The sequence below is a fragment of the Choloepus didactylus genome, chromosome 19 (assembly GCF_015220235.1).
Source record: "Choloepus didactylus isolate mChoDid1 chromosome 19, mChoDid1.pri, whole genome shotgun sequence".
In the NCBI taxonomy this organism is placed as follows: domain Eukaryota; kingdom Metazoa; phylum Chordata; class Mammalia; order Pilosa; family Megalonychidae; genus Choloepus; species Choloepus didactylus.
The window spans coordinates 24055487-24072500 of record NC_051325.1 but is presented as its reverse complement, the minus strand read 5'-3'; the positions used below and the strand labels follow the sequence as shown (position 1 = coordinate 24072500).

Genomic DNA, 17014 nt, shown 5'->3' with positions numbered 1-17014 from the left:
TAGTGGTAGAAAAGGGGATACTGAGAGTCTGAGCTTGTGGCCTTCAGTGGTAGCTCTGTTACACATCACCCAAAGGAGGAGGAAGAAAATGGAGGCCACCCAGCCAATGGCCTTTCATTTCCAGGAGCTGCCAGAAGACTCACAACGCGATGTGGCCTTGGAGCAAGGACCCGTTACTTCTCTAAAATACACAAGAGTTGGGCAACAATAGACTTCTCAGGCCTGAATTCCTAAAGGTGCATGCTCCCCAACAATCCCCACACAGGCAGAATTGGACGTGCGAGGAGATTCTGTTTGGAAAGTTCATTAATAAACAGATGATTTAGAATTTGGTACTCGTTTTCCCACAGAAACAGTGTCATAAATGGGAGCGAGGTTCCCAGACTAGTCCACAAAAGCTGTTACTGTCATGAGATATGAGTGTTGCAAAGAGGGGGCCTTGCTGTCTGTGGAGGGAAATGGACAGAGCGAGTCCTTCAGTGTCTCTGGGCAAAGGGCCAGCTCGGAGCAGAATTTTGAAATGAGACAGAGATGCCTGTGGTGTCTTCTCACTGGCTTTTTTTCTTTCTTTCTTTTTTTTTTTTAAGGGAAAATACTGGTCTTTTACTTAGAAGTGACAGAATTAAGGCAAAGGACAAAATATGATTGCATAAGATATTCACATTATAGACATAAACCTCATATCTGCATAATTTCCCTCACATTTTTCTGTAATCCCTGTCTTTTTAAGGAGATATTATGCCAGTTAACATCTGAGTATTGTCTATGTGCTGGGCAGGATTCCAAACTCTTCCACAGACCACGACTAATCCTGTAACTCTTACCAGGAAGGTCTATTATCAGTGATAGACATGAGGAATCGGATGCAGTAATTCTCAACGTGCGTTCCCCTGACCAGCAGCGTCAGCATCACTGGAGAGCTTGTTAGAAATGCAGATTCTCAGGCCCCACCCCAGACCTACCAAATCAGAAACTTTGGGCTGGGGCCAGCAATCTGTTTTGACACACCTTCCAGGTGACGGTGTTAAATGCTCGAGTTTGAGGACCACTGAGGGAAACTGAAGGCTCAAGTTCACACAGGTACTAAAGTTGAAGCTAAGATAATAAGGCAATTTTACTCTATAACCTGCGCTCTCATTCATCAGTACACAGCCTCAGCCAAACAATTATAAAAGCAAATAAAACTCCTTACATCATCAGATGGCAAATGGGCAAAACTTAGGAATGATTCAAGATGCAATAGACTGTTTAATAAGTATGAGGGGGAGGAGAAGATAGCCAGTCAGAAGAGTGATTATGCAAAGCATTTAAATGCACAACTGACTATAGGCTAATGATCGTTAGGAATTATTTAACAACAATATTCATGCTAAAATGTTAAGTAAGAAGAAAAAAATCACAAAAGTAAAGCTACACTTAGAGTGCTTCAATTGAAGCAAAAAGAAACAATGATCTTCAATAGGAAATTACTAGAAGAATATACACCCCAAAATTCGGTGACTGTGTTTGAGCGTCAGTACCACAGATGAGTTTATCCTTTTGTTGTCTTTTCTTGATGTCCTGGATCAGCATGCATTTGATTGTCTCCATGAGGGTAGAACTTCCTGCCCATGGCCCCTGCCCTCGGTGGGTACGGGGAAGGCAGGGGTGTGGCCTGGCGTGAGTGGCTGGCCAGTGAGCGGGGTTTGGTGGGGGTCTGTGGTGCCTGGCGTTGTGGGGTGTCGTTGGCAGCACCAGGTTGTCCCCTGGTCACAGGTGTGCAACCACTGCAGTCTTGCACCCTGTGGGCAGAGGCGGCGTTTGGAAGGGCCGGTATCAAGGAGGTGCCTGGGCCTTCTTGCCTGAAATCCTGTCCAGGTCCTCACTGGCTTTTATGCCTTGTTTCCTGTCGATGACCAGGGCATCTGCAGGTCCTCTTCCCGCCAGCCCCACTGGAGCCATGGTCGGCTCTATATTTACCCACTTCTCCCAGCCATGTGGGATGTTAGGAAGAAGGTGTCCCGAACACAGCGGTTCACACCCCTCCTTGAAGGGCTGTCAGCTTTCCTGCAGGTGGTGGCATCTTTTGACCACAGACCTCTGTGGGGGGAGATACTTTTGGACAAGGGAGCCCCCAAACGTGGGCCAACTCTACCTGAACTTTCCTTAACTTTCTATTTATTTCACAGATATTTCCCTTCTTCTGCAACTAAACTGGAGGTATTAATGTAGGATTAATGAAGTCCTTGAAATTTTCCCTGTGTTTTTCGGGTCAAAGTTAAATAACTTCCATCCGATTCTCAGAATCAGCAGTGAACCTTCCAAGGTTAAGAAGCAGTGGTCCAAGCCTACACATTCTTTCAAGTGTCCAAGCTTTGTCACCCTCATTTATCACCAGAGACTCGACAATGGGGAGTAAGGTTGGTCGGATTTATATTTAGGTTCTTGAGGGTAGGTGAATGGCAACTGGAAAATCCCTGTGAAATGTGAACTTCCTGCAAAATAACTTCCTTGATTTTTTTCACTGATTTCACTTTAGGTTAACGTTCTTTGCAGCTGCTTACTGGTACTTCCCTAGATCTGCAGAAGATGGTTTCATAGTCATCACCTCAGAAGAAAAAGAAAAAAAAATTTTTTTAAATTTATTTTCAAGAAAAAACTATTCACTGCTAAGCCAAGTGGCGGCATAATCAGCAAGCCTCCTTAGGGACCTGTCCTGTCCTGAGAAGGCAGAGGAGCGCAGTGACAGAGGAGGGACGCGAGGTCAGATCCACGCGGAGGAGACCTGGCCGTCACTGTGGGAAATGGGCGGGGGCCTTAGCCTCACAGCATCAGTCTCCTCATCCCTGAAATGGGGAAGGTCGTGTCTGCACCATGGGTGTCTTGTCAGGACTCCTTTACCAGTGCTAGCCCCTGCACCAAGTTCTCTGAGGTGTCTCAGTCACAAATGGTAGCTCTCGTCATCTTAGGAGGACCCTAACTCGTAAGATGCCACTTTCCCCCTCGTTTTACCTGTCTGCTTCTGTTCCTTCCATTCAGTGCACATGAACGCATATGTTTCTCTACTCTCTTGTAATTGTTTATTACAGATCTACCTCTCCCTTTTCACTTCCTTAACTGATTATTCATCAAATCATTTGAGAAAGTATTAGAAGTGAAATTTGGGAAAATGAGACTTCTTCCTCCCTTTAAGACGCATGGCTTCTGCATGGCCAGGTTGCATCATGGTCTAAGACGGTGGCCACTGACCTATGTCATGCCCTTCTTTTGTATAACTCACCCCACCCATCTTACCATGTCACATTTCAGAAGGCTGATGCTTCTCAAAATCAGTAGGCATTGCAGCCAACTAAGTGAGTTTTCTTTTTGCCTTATAAAGCCATAAAGAACTGAAGATAGTTCCAGTGTTATACTTTAATATTATTATTTGCCCCACCCCCCAATAAGCTGATAACATTTTATGTTCTTGCTCTGCATTCGTGTTTGCAAAAGGCTTTTCATTGTTTGTAAAGGGCATTCGCATACAATAACTTATTCAGTGCAACAGACCTGAGAAGAGATTGTATCAGTCTTGAACCTTTTAGTTTTCAAGGGACAGGAAGGCCAACTCAAATTGGCATACCAAAAAAGGAAGGTTTTTGGCTTGTTAGCATGAAAAGTCCAGACTTCAGGTATGGCTTGATCAAAGGCACAAAGAATGTTATTAAGACTCAGTTTCTCACCATCTTTTGGCCCTGAGTTCTCCTGTGTTGGCTTCATGCTCAGGCTACATATGGTGGTTCCATCAGCTCCAATTCTATGTGCTTCCAGGGAAAAGGAGAGCTGACCTCTTCCCAGGACACTTGTGACTCATGCGACTGTTTGAACTCACATGTTCAGTAAGTTCAAATGGGCCTGAATCATTTTGGAACCAGGCATGGGGACAAGGCCTTCTGAAATGCATGGACATTGGATGGGTGGGTGGGTGGGGATGTGATTCCTCAGAAGAAAATCTGGGGTTTTGTTTCTAGGAAATTAATGAATGAGTGTCCACTATACAGATATTCTCATGCTGCTGCTGCTGCTTCTTTTTTTTTTTTTTTTAAATAAATGAAGAAACTGATGTTCAGGGAAGTTAAGTGGATTGTCCAAATCTCACAGCCAAAGAGTGATCAAGACAGGGCTGGACTCAGATTCAGAGTCCCGTCCCTGGTCCACTCTTCCATCTCCTACCATGAGGACAAGTGATGATTGGCCACTGGGCGCTGTAGAGGGAGCATCTCTCACAGGGGCCAGGCCTTGGCCTTCAAGACTCATTTCTGCCCCTAGCTATAGGTGTGGCCTGAGACACTTAGTCTTTCTGGGTCTCCTCCTTGACTGTCAAATAGAATAACACCTGCCCTGTTGAGTGCTCCGTGAGGTGCAGATGAGAGTTGTCAGGAAAAGGGCTTGCAGGCTCGCGTAAGTTCTCTACAGTTGCAAGGCATCCTTGTCTTCCTAAGAACCCCATATGGTCTTTGTAGGCATCAGGTTTTCTTTTACAATAATGTCAAGGTAATTTGATCAGTGCTTTCCAGTTTACAAAGTGTGCTTCATACACTTCACTGCATTTAAATTTCCCAAACAGTCCTGAAAGGTAGATGAGAAACTAACCATTGGAGCGGTTGAGAAACTGGCCCTGGGCCAAGCAGCTAACAGGGCAAGACCTTGGATTTCACTCCCTCTCTCCTCTGTGCTCCCTCCTGTCATCCCACAATTGTTAATCTGATTCAGCCAACCCTGGTGTGTCCTTCTCAGCAGATGTGATCAGGAGGAATCGAGAAACAGTGGCATTTTGAATGTGACCTAAGACTATATATTCCAATATTCTACCATGAATTACCTACATTTAAAATCTTCTGGCTGGGTTATTAATTATTTTCATAAGAGAACTGGAAGAAGTTCATGTACATAGCCATGAGAAAAGAAATCCAGCTCTCAAAAGCTAAAGACTGAGAGTACCACTTTACTACATTAAGTACTACCTTGAGAAAAATCTTCATAGCATTGAAGAGCTGTTTTCCCCATTTGTTGCCATTGTATGAGGTTCTACAATCCTGAAGACAAGAGTCTGATGGGATAGCACCTGTCGTGCCCCTTCCAGCCTTGGCTCGGTGGGCAGGCAGTGTGGCTGCCGTGAGCCAGGGTTGGCCAGTGCCCCCACAGTGCTCTTGGGGGTACCAGCAGCCCAGTATCATGGCCCCCCTCAATACCAGCCTAGACTAATACTGATGCCCTGAGAGCAGCAGCTGGATGCTTGAGAGCTCGCAGCAGAATTTTCCCAGCAGAGGCCACGCTCATCAGGTGGATAGTGGCAGTGCCATCCTCTGCTGTTTTCCCATGTTGAGTCAGGTCCTGGCCACAGCATCCATTCCTGGGGTGTGGTAAGGACCATAGTTCCTGACTCATCAGGCTGTTTTGAGGGTGACAGTGGAGCGGTGTCTGGCACCCAGTAGGAGCTCAGCACATGGCAGCAGGTGGCATCCCTCCCAGTACCCCTATTTCCGAGTCCTTGCTGACTCATCCTCCCAACCTCCCATCCACTACCACCCCATTTCTCTGCTCCCCCTTACTGCAGAACTCTTGAAAGGTGTTGTCTAGATCTATGCTGGCCAGTACTTGTAGCCACTGGCAACACTTGGCTATCGAGCATTTGAAATATGGTGAGTCCAAAATGATGCACTGGAAGTGTAGAATACACATTGGATTTCAAAGACTTGGTATAACAAATATACAAAATATCTCAATGTGTTTATATTGATTATACGTTGTAATGATAGTATGTTGTGTATTGGTATAAATAATATATATCATTCAAATTAATTTCCTTTTACTTTTTAAATGTGTCTGTAGAAAATGTTGTCACATATATGGCTCACATTATATTTCTACTGGAGATGTCTGGTCTGTACTATGTCTTCACTTCCCTCTCGAACCCGCCCCAGGTAGCCTGGGGTCCTGGCACTCTACCTAAAACAGCTCTTACCAAGGTCACCCATTTGACCGATGACTTCTTACTGGTAACCAGTCTGCAGCGTATGACATGGGGACACTCTCATTGACGCGTTTCTCTTCTCTTGGCTCCAGGGACATCAAGTTCTCTTGATTTTTCTCTTTTCTTACTAGTGGTTCCCGCATGGTCTCCTTTCCTGGAATCTTCCTCATCTTCTTGGTTTTTGTTTTCCATCTGAACGCACTGCCTAGAGGAGGTCTTCCTGACTGATGACTTTCAGTACCACTTGTCTTGGTGCTCACAGGCCAGCCCTCTCTCTTCCCGGGAGCTGTGCGTCTTCACTGCCAACGCAACCTCACCGTTCAAACAGTGCTCTTGCCCAGATGCTCACGTGGCTCACGCCTCCTCTGGGGGAGTTCACCTTGTTACCTGCTACCGCCCTCACCAGCCGCCATATCTAAAATATCACCCTGTGACCCTTGGGATGTTTATTTCTCCTTGTAACCTCATCACCACCTGACGCATTATGTACTCACTGTTTGTTGTCTCTCCCAGTTGGATGGAGGCTCCTCCACTAGAGCAAGGACTTTGTCTGTGGGTCCATGTCCTTTTCCCCAATGGCTTCAAACAAATGCCTGACACAAAGTTCATTCAGTATTGCCTGAATGGATGATTCTGCCCACCCTGTTTAGTTATCAGTTCTCTGCCTCTTTTTAGGGCAGAAGTTCAGGAGCTCTGCTGGGCCTCAGAATTTAGGAAGCTTGCTTGCCTAAAATGCACATGCCCTGGCCCCACCCCCTTGAGATCTTGGATTCTGGGGCAGGGTCCAGAATATCTTAATAAGCTCCCCAGGTGATTTTGATGCTTGGAGTAACAAGACCACACTTAGCATAACCTTGTCTCATTGTACCATTTTGTTGTTAATCTCCTTGTTCTGCTTTGTTGAGTGTCATGTATATCAACAGTTCTTGAGTCACCTAGGAACCTAAATATAGGCCTTCCAGCCCTGCCCCAGAGCTTGTGAATCAGAACTTCCTGGGATGGTCCTGGGAATCCATTTTTTTTTTTTTTTTTTTTTTTTTAATGTGCTCTTGGTGGCTCTAGTGAGCAACTCTTCTTACCAGCCTTGGGAGGCTTGGTAGTTATGATTTATAGGCTCTGTGAGGAGGTTAGAAACTCAACAGCTGGCGTTTTCTCCATCTATTCAGACCAACCTCTCTCCCCTTCCCTCGTTACTCCAACACTGTTCTGTTCAAAACCGGTATTCAGTCAGCCATTGTGGGGTGAACGTGGTTTATCCAAATTTCAAACTGCCTTTGTGACTTGAACACCAGCCAGCATTTCTACCTACATTTTCAGACGGACTTATTTTCTGATCAGAGGCAAAATCATCTCTTAGCTGCCCAGCTCATCCTGGTGGGGGCCCTCTTTGCATTGCTTTCTGTGCAGCAACTTAAAACGACTTGCCCGGCCTGGCAGTTGGCATTGGAGTAACGTCACCCTCCGTTGTGCTCAAACCCTCACCTGCTCGACTCTCCCTTTGGTCTTGGAGGGGGCACTTGTACTTTGACTGTCCTTGACCTTGGGGTGCATTCACTGGTCTCCAGAGCATCCCCCAGATTGAGACAAAAGGCCTGCACCCCACCCCAGGGCCTGCTCCAGTTGCTGAGAAGAGAATTTCCCTAAGTTGAACCGCTTTGGGACCACTGATCTTGCCCTGCTTCTGTTCATTTTGGCACCGGAACTATATATTTACATGCTTTACAGACAGAAAGTTTTAAAACCAAACTGCAAAACTCTCAAGTACCTGAGCTCTGTGGGGCACTCACTCTGGACCTTGGATGCCAACCGGTAGCCTCTTTGAATACGTTGTCTTCATCTCTGTTCCTTGCAGAAGATGTTGGGGTCAGTATTCACAGCAGGATCTGGAAATGAGCAGTGTCATTACTGTGAGCCTAGGAGGCGTTTGCAGCCTTCTAGGCGCACACTGTCTGTGCCTCCGTTTTGCCTCTGGAAAAGCACAGATTGCATTTTGATGCCAGATGTGAAAAGTCATTAGTAATCAGGACTACTCCCTTTGGAAAATCCTGTTCCCAGGTGATAGCTGCTTCTGCAAGACTACTTGTTTTGGGGGGTGGGTTGGGGGACTGGAGGCTCAGATTTAGTGACAAAGGGGAGTGAATTGACCTTAGAAGTATAAGAAGAGATTTCTAATGAGACCTGATAGTTCAAGGGCTAAAGGAGTCTAATCTTTTTTTATCCTTCTGCCCACCCAGTCTTCATACAAATGTAAATATGCCTTTTCCAACAAATTGTCAAATGTGGTTTTAATTTAACAGGAGACCCTGCCTTGCCTTTTTCTTTCTTCTGTTTTTCTTTCATTTTCTCTTTTCTTTTGTTCTTTCTTTCTTTCTTTCTGAAATGAAGTCACGGGTTTCATACTTTTTGAACAGAACATTTCCTTCTGCCACACTGTCACTTTTTCTGTTGTCCTTTTGTCCTTTTTCTTCCAAAGACATTTTCCTCCTTTGTTTTGGTATCAGAAGAATTTGGAACGAGAGCCCATTGCCTTGTTTCTTAAAGAAGTTTTTGAAATTCCCATAGGAATACATAGTGCTTTTAAAATTGAATTTAAAAATAAATAAGTTAATAAAGGCAGAGATTGAATCCAATCTGAGATGTGAAGCCAGTGTCACTCTCGCAGCACCATACTTCACGTGGTGTGTGCAGCATCCATTGTTGTTATTTACGACCCCGTCTGCCTTCCATTGTGGACTTCTTCCAGCCTTGGGGAATTTACATCATTCCTAATAGCAAAAGGCTTTCTGGTTCCCACAGAGTTGTTCAAAGCCTGACTCATGCTCCTTATGTTAATTGTTCAGCTCTGAAAACACAGCACTTACAGGGTGTGGTTGTAAGGGGAAAATCTACTGTACTTATAGGGCATGTTTAGAAGTGTTTCACACATAAATCTCCATTGCCCACCCCCCTTTCTCTGCCCACCCCTCTCTCTAATTTAATTTTTAAGCTGGAGTTCTCTTTGGTCAACGAGTAAGTCTTAGAAAACAAAAGGGAGAGAGGCGCCACAATATAGTATAATCCAATAAAACCTATAATATTCTGTTCACTAACTCTTAAAGCTGGTTTGGTCTATAAGTGGATATAATCTTGAGTGACATTGGTCTGGGCCTGAAACCAAAGCCAGGGTTAGAGAGAGCGGAAAGCCCGTGCTCAGTGGTGGAGGGCAGTAATTGGGTAAAGCTCAGAGCATCGGCCTGTGGGACACCCAGGCATCCTGCTGACGGCCACCCTCCACCAGGCCCCTGGGGACGGTCATTGTTAATTCCAGTGTAATTCTAGACCAAGGACTTATGCAACTTACCAAAACCATTGCATAATTTTACCAAAATTTGATGGGAAAAGGTACTTAATCAGTGCCGTAGAAAATGTGAAAAGTTAACTCCTTGTCTGGATTATTGCTTGCTAACACAAAGAAAAAGATTCCGCAAGCATGAAATGGGTCACTGTTGGTGAAGGTTGGGAGGTTTCTACATTTTATAATTACTTCCTTATGAAGCTTCCATGGGAACCTGTAAGGATAGATAGATTATCTAAGAATTCTAGAAAACCATGGTAGTACTGTTAGTTTAAGGGAAAAAAACTCCTAGTTCTTTAATAGCCAAGAATCACAAATTCCAGTTTTCAGAATCTCAGCATTAAAAGTTTTAACTCTCAACATACTTATATCACAAAGGCTGTGTTGTGTGTTTTTGTAAACAGAAAATTGGGGAATTCTTTCAATAAGGAGGATATAGACCCCTGTGCCACCAAGTCTCTCTGGAAGGAAAAAAGCTTTCAAACAAGCTGCTGTCTGGCACAGAGATGTCAAATATTGGCCAAGAGAATCCCTCATGGTTTGGAAGTGGCATCCTTTATGTTACGGTCTTGTTTGTGGCAATATTAATGTATGAAATGCCTGGGCTGGGAATCCAAAAGAAGTGACAATTTATCAAAAAGCTCTAGATAAAAATCGAATAGCCTAACCCAAAGATTTTTTTTTTTTTTAATCTTTACACAAATGAACCTGTTCATTTGGGGCATTCAAAGTATAACTGTTTTTTCTCACGTTTAGCTAAGAGATTTCTAATTTGAACCTTTGTTATCTTTTGGAGTCGACAGAAAGACCCCTTCGTGGAATGTCTGATTATTTTGCTGCATGTGTGGAGAGTCCACTTCTTCCCAATGCAAAGCGTAGAAGAAATGCGCTGAAAGAAATGTAGGTTTGACATGTTTTCTGTCTCATGCCCTCTGGCACTGTCCCAATGCTAAGTCACATACTTCTCTTCTCCAACACTTTCTCCCTCCCTCCCTCCCTCTCTCTCCCTCTCTCTCTCTATCTCTCTCTCTATCTCTCTTTCCTCCTGTGCAGTGGGATAGAGTCCTTGCTTCACAGGTATGTTGCAAGGGGTAATTAATTACAAGCTCTTTGAAGATGAAAATCACCTGTTCGTGGCGTGTTTCCTATAACTTTCGGAGTGACTACAGATGGACCTAAAAAATATTGTCCTTTCCGAAGCTGCTTATTCCAACCCTAATGTGATTATGATAATCCTCGTTGCCCCTGATAGCAGCCATAAGAACATGAATATACATTTGTTTCCAGACAAAAGGTTAGCCAAAATAAATATTTCAACTTCAGTATTTTGAGTTTGGCGATTGGAAAAAATGTCTTGCCATTCACAAGCCTGCAAATACATGCTGAAGTCAAGGTCTTTAGTCTCTAAATTCTTTATATGTAGCTTCCACTCTGCCCCTTATGCATCTTCCATAATTGTGCTTTCTTTTCATGCTATCTGGAATTTCCTCCAGGATATTTCAGGTTCTTTTTACTCAGCCAACCCCCAGATGGTTGATGAACAAGACTGACACCAGCTAAATGGTGACTGCATTTGAGTAATACCTTAAAACAGCCTGAGAGAAGTTCCAGAAGATTATTCTTTACTCACAAGTAGGAATTGTGGATGTATGTGCTTTTGGATGTATTTCAGCATCTACTCATGGGGGGAAAAATCAATATAGCAAGTATAGGCAATATTGACCCTTGACATTGGAAATGAATATTCTCTGTCTTAGTTAAAATGTGGGCTCCATCATAACTCCACTGATAACCCAGTGATCGATAAACAAAGTGTATCCTAGCGGCTTGGAAAAAGGGAGGGTTGTCATTGATCCTGTCTGCATTTAAACATACACTTGGAGGATTTTTCCAGATTTGGAGGAGGTGAGGATGGGGAGGGGGGTAAGGCGGTGGGTGGGCCATGGCCCTTTTTTTCAGGGGAAGGAAATGAGTTAAGGGGCTTTTGGAGGAAATCATTCCATTACAACTTTACAGAATATAAAATCCTTTTTTGTTTTAGAGTGAAAAGAACAGAGACAAAGCAGCAGCAGTGTGAGCAAGTCACAGACCAGCAGGGACATTGTGGGAACATCAGCGACTGAGTGATTGCAGAGATAGCAGGGAGGAGGGATGATGGTAAAGTCCCTCGTTGGAATCCACGGGACAAGCAAAGCATTACATAAAGGCAGCTGAGAGCCACTGGGGACTTCCTGTTCAAAAGCTGGAAAATGTTAATCAGACCCAGCCAGAAGATACTAGCAGCCAGCAAAAACCTCATCCTGGGGAGCGGTTGAAGACAGAGCTTCGAAGTGGGAGCCCTGTCTGTAGCTGTGAGTCAGCATCGCCAGGTCCAAAACAAAGTCCACGAGTGGCCAAAACACAACAGAAACCCAGGAACTGCGACTTTGCAGAAGACTTTGACCACCACAAGAGAGTTTCTCTTGGAAGTAATCAATTAGTCCCAAGAAAAATAGTAGTGGAAAAAAAAAGCAAAAGCAAAGCTGCCAGGTTTTGGCTGTCCTTAGAGCTGTCAGATTGGGGGTTTCTTTTGAAAAAAGATTTGGCAAAAATCACGTCTAATGAAGAATTACATGTTTTGGAAAATCTCTCCTCCAGACCACTTAGGAAAGAAAATAACCCAGGGCAGGCACGGCAAACCAGCTCAGCCACAAACACAGATTATCTGCAATGCCTCTATCCACTCACTTAGAAATGAACTGCAGACGTTCAGGGCAGCCCAACCGAGAAAAGAAAGAAATACAAAAGAGGCCATTAATACTAGAGAGGATTGCAAAGTCGTGGTTAGGGACATGGAGGCCTGACCTGTGAAAGGAGAGCAGCGTGTATATATGGTATGATTTGAAAGGAATTAGAATGATTATTTTAAATAGAAAAGGTCTTTCTGTGTTAGGGTTAGCTTTCAAAGCATCACCTTGGGTGGTTGTATGCTTGCTCCTTTTTCATCCTGCTTTTTCACTGTCTTCAGAAAAGTGTCTTGATGGTAAAGAAAGAGCGGTGGACCTTGTTGGTGATTCCACCTGTTTGTATGAAAAAGCCAACCAGCTGCCTCTGCAGCAGTTCTCTCTGCAGACCCTGCGGTGGTTCATGGAAAGAGTGCCACGACACTGCAGCTCAATTCTGGGGCCACAGTTTACCCTCCTGCTCCTCAGCCTGAGGATGTGGTGATCCTGGTGCATGCACAAGTTTAAGAACCCTGGAACCATTTGGAGACTCTCTAGTGTTTATTACCTCTAGTTCATCAGCTGGGGCCCATGTGTGGACGTGTGCACTCTCGGGCTCCCTTAAACCTCTAAACCACCTGGGGTTCAGCATATGAGTCACTCTCTTCCCAGATTCTACAGCAAGGTGGCCCCTGTACCCAGGGGGCTGTTACGTAACCTAAAAAATTGCCAGAAGTTTGTGGATAATTGGGCCCAGAGTTAAGGGAGGACAAGGGAGGGGATGGCCCTTGCCCTTGCTTATAGATCAGGCATATCCCTGTCCCTGCCCTTCCCCCCAACCCCCCACCCCCACCCTGCCTCCAAGGTTCAGAATTGTCCAGGGCCCGTTTCTCAGTTGGAAGATTTCAAAGGCAGTTTAAATTCCAAAACAGGAGATTTCCATTTGCAGTGTCACCCACTCATATCTCCAGTGGGCTTGCTAAAATTCATATAGTGAATCATAGCAATGACTTATTTTGGATGGACAACTACTTAAGACTTTCTTAACCTAAGTTCATTCTAAAATAGGAAACTGTTTTCAGAGGCCACCCATCAACTGTATCTTCTTTTCTGCTCAACAGTGGGTGGTCGTTTGCAGAAGTGCCACTCCTAGTAATAAGGGAAATCTCATATATTCCTAAAAATTTTGGCGTTAGGAGAAAAATAACCTGCCCCCAAAGCCCAACAAAATAAAAGAATATGGAAATAGGCACAGTGTAGGTTCGTGCTGGAGACTAATTGGTGGTTTCTTCCACCTCCTTCTGTCCAGACTTCCTCATGTCTCCTCTCCCCACGTATACTATAGGGTGAAACTCATTAGAAACCACCTACTTCATGGCACCATTTTGGACCATAAAACTCAGTTGTGGTCACCAAGCCTGGCCATGGATATAGGTGCTATTACCTAGACGTTCCAAACCCTGCCTGGAAATCTGTCTCCTTCCTGCAGTCAGGCTTAGAAACTTCCTGAAAAAGTGGGGGAGCATCAATTTCCATGGCCTATCATGGGCCCCCCTCATTGGTGTGCTAACCACTAAGACGGTGTGTCATCAAATCTTCTTAAACAGCTCTAAGAACAGTTTAAACGGAGGGCGCAAATAATAATCCAGTTGATAGGCCAGGAAACGCTAAGTTCCCTGGAAGGTTCTAGAACGAAAAAGACATCCATACCAGAATACTAGCTGCCTCCTGCCCCAGAGCTCAGAGGAGGTGTTTGAATAGGAGCCACCGGAGAAAGTTTTGACTGAGAAGGAAAAGAGGAAAAGGGAGGAATGACTAAGAAGTCTTTCCTGTTCATTAGTTTGCCTAAGTCTGAGGTTAAAGCCAGTACTTGTACTTTTCATGGCTTTCTTTCAAGAAAGTCTTGGCTTTAGAGTTTTGGTATATTTGGGGAAATCGCAATTCCTGTTATCTAAGAGGGAAAGTAGCCACTTTGATTGTGAGATAGATGTGTTCTTTCGCACAGCCGACATGTTTGTGGGATTTTAAACAAGGGATGAACTAAGGAGCAGCTTTCAGCCCCCGCCCAGTGGCATGCTTTTGAGGAATTTCGCCTTTAAACGTTTTCCTTCCACATATCTGAAACACCCCTGGATCTCTTGTTTCTTGAGTGGTTGTGTGATTTTTTTGGATATTTGGAAGTACAAAGGGGAAAAATGGATGCAAGTTTTTTTTGTTGCTTATTAGGTGAGAAATGAAGGGCTCTCTCTCTCCTGTTAAGAATGATATGTGTTTTGATTCTCTTAATAATCTTAACAATTCAGCATCTGAAAATCTGAGACCCTGTCAGTATTCTTGGTCAAAAAGAACAAGTTCTCCAGCCACTTACTTAATACCCCAAATTAAATTTATTTTCAGGTCCCCCTGACTCTGAGGCCTAGAGGAGATGTTGAGCTGATTTGATTGATATGACATCAAAATCCCTAATTTTCTCGGTGTCATGGTTTCTAAGCCACCTGCATGTGCTTTCAAATGACTGAATAGATGGATGTTGGGGTTTTTTTTTTAATATATATTCATAAACAAGAAATGTCTGGAAATAATCCGTGAGGTTTTTCTTATACATTTTTTTTTTCTTTGCCGCTGGAGGCTGTCATCCAGATATGTGTATAAATTGTTAAATGCAAAGGAGCAAACATTTGGTGGGGGGGGGGGGATGTGTGTACGGTTTCTTGTTCATTTATTCTAATACTAAAGAAATATGGAAACTATTTCAGTTTATAAAAGGCAAGAGTCATAAAAACCCTTTGTATTTCGTTTTCTGAAGAAGATAACTTCTCTGTGAATGATGTATCTCAATATATATCTTGGGCAACAATGGGATCACAGGCCCATGGTTTCCTTTTGGTGACAGATTTGGATTTTAGCATGGATTGTTGTGCATCATTGGCGGCCTTTGATTCAGAAGGAGCTTGGTGAGGGCAGAGCACATAAAGGGAAGGAAAGTCCTGTGCCCAGGAGAAGGGCCTGGGATCCCAGTGTCGTGACTCCCAATTTCCTTGAATTCCTTCTTGGCAGGGCCCACAGTAAAATTTCCACGTCATTTCCTTTTGAGGTAAAAAGTGGCTTTCCTGGGTGCCCCACGTTTCTCTGTTCAACATGCTTTGACTTGAATATGGAAACCATTTTATGTTCCTCTTTTCTCTTAAGAGGAAATTTCCAAGCTCAGTTTGTCAAGACAGGAGAGATCATTCTTGTTGAAACACTAATGAATTGAAACATGTCGGAGCAAGTAAAAAATCAAAATTAGGCTGATTTCTTTTAAATTGGCTTCCTTAATACAAAATAAATTTAGCACCATAAAATGAAGTTAATTCAGGTAATTGCTAAGTACAGAAGCCTGGCCATATGTATCACTGGATATTACTATTTAAGGTCATAATTCAATTCTCAGAAATCTGCAGAACTCCCTCTAATTTTGGTTTCTGTATTTACTTAACAAGCCAGGGAACAAATGCATGTCTTTGTGGCTGAATAGAGGGTCTCAAATGAATGAAATTATCTTTATTGTCTGGAACCACTCAGTATTGGGCTGAATTTAATCACATTCAAATAAGTTTTATTATGCAGCATGCTATTATCATGTGTTACTTTATAATTGCTGTGACAGTTCCTTATTGGAAATCTTGATTCTTTGCTTAAACAAAAATCAATAAAATCATACATCTGACCTAAAAGCATCTGAGCAGGCAACTGAAGGTGTGAATTTGACAGATCCCCAGAATAACAAAGTCAAGCATTGTGGTAATCACCAGGGGAGCTCTTTCATTCCCCATTGGCCTTCTTTCTCTCTTTAAATAGTTTAAATACTTGCACATGCCTAGGGCATGAAACTTTTATGTAATGGAAATGAACCTGTTTTGTGGATTTTAAAAACCAAAATTGTTGTAAAAAATTAATGTGTGTCTCTTTTGTTCTTCAAAACAAGTGAATTAACCCCAAGGAACATACATCCCCAAAGCCCTTTTCTAAACATGCTGTTTAAAATTACGTTCTATTTGTAAGAAATGTTTCCCTCCTTAAAGCAATTCTTAGGTTTTGAATACTTTGCTAAAATAAAGTAGCTTTACATTTGAGCCATCGAATTGAAAAATACAGGTATGGAAAGCCCAGTGTGTAGCATTGTGATTAAACTGCCCCCTCAAGGTTCTGGGGTGCTCCTTAAAATGTGGATATGTTCCCACTTCTCCCAATTGTGAGCTAAGATAGACCTCTCGTGAGTGGTTAAAGCGTGTGACCTCAACTCCTTTTCTGAGAATCTTGACGTTTCCCACGTGGGTTCATGTTCATGTCCAAAGTTGACTAGTCCTTATATAGCACAGATAAAGTCCTGCGCTGACTCTCTCTACACTGCCATTTTTTTTTTTTTTTTCAAATTTGAGTTTTTATGTTACCTGCTTTTTTTTTTTTAATTCACTTTTATTGAGATATATTCACATACCATACAGTCATCCATGGTGTACAATCAACTGTTCACAGTACCATCTTACAGTTGTGCATTCATTACCCCAGTCTATTTTTGAACATTTTCCTTACACCAGAAAGAATCAGATAAAAAATAAAAATAAAAAAAGAACACCCAAATCACCCCCCCCCCAATCCCACCCTGTTTTTCATTTAGGTTTTGTCCCCATTTTTTCTACTCATCCATCCATACACTGGATAAAGGGAGTGTGATCCCCAAGGTTTTCACAATCACACTGTCACCCCTTGTAAACTACATTATTATACAATCATCTTCAAGAGTCCAGGCTATTGTGTTGGAGTTTGATTGTTTTAGGTATTTCCTTCTAGCTATTCTAATAAACTAAAAACTAAAAAGGGATATCTATATAATGCATAAGAATAACCTCCAGAATGACCTCTCGACTCCATTTGGAATCTCTCAGCTACTGAAACTTTATTTCATTTCATTTCATATCCCCATTTTGGTCAAGAAGATATTCT

The 17014-nt window shown here is 43.2% G+C and overlaps 1 protein-coding gene and 1 long non-coding RNA gene across 2 annotated transcripts in view; both read left to right on the top strand.

Annotated features, from left to right (window-relative positions):
• Positions 1–16407, top strand: part of LOC119516178 (SLX4 interacting protein) — a 196154-nt gene extending 179747 nt beyond the window's left edge. Inside the window, 3 exon segments of the mRNA XM_037812422.1 lie at positions 10123–10226; positions 11368–11483; positions 11486–16407. Coding sequence (XP_037668350.1) covers positions 10123–10226; positions 11368–11483; positions 11486–12057 — 792 coding nt within the window. The 3' untranslated portion in view covers positions 12058–16407.
• LOC119516179 lies at positions 642–3402 on the top strand. Its single transcript, XR_005213216.1, has 3 exons — positions 642–1080; positions 2169–2199; positions 2284–3402. It is a non-coding gene; the product is annotated as an uncharacterized LOC119516179 (long non-coding RNA).
• Positions 16408–17014: the final 607 nt, after the last annotated feature.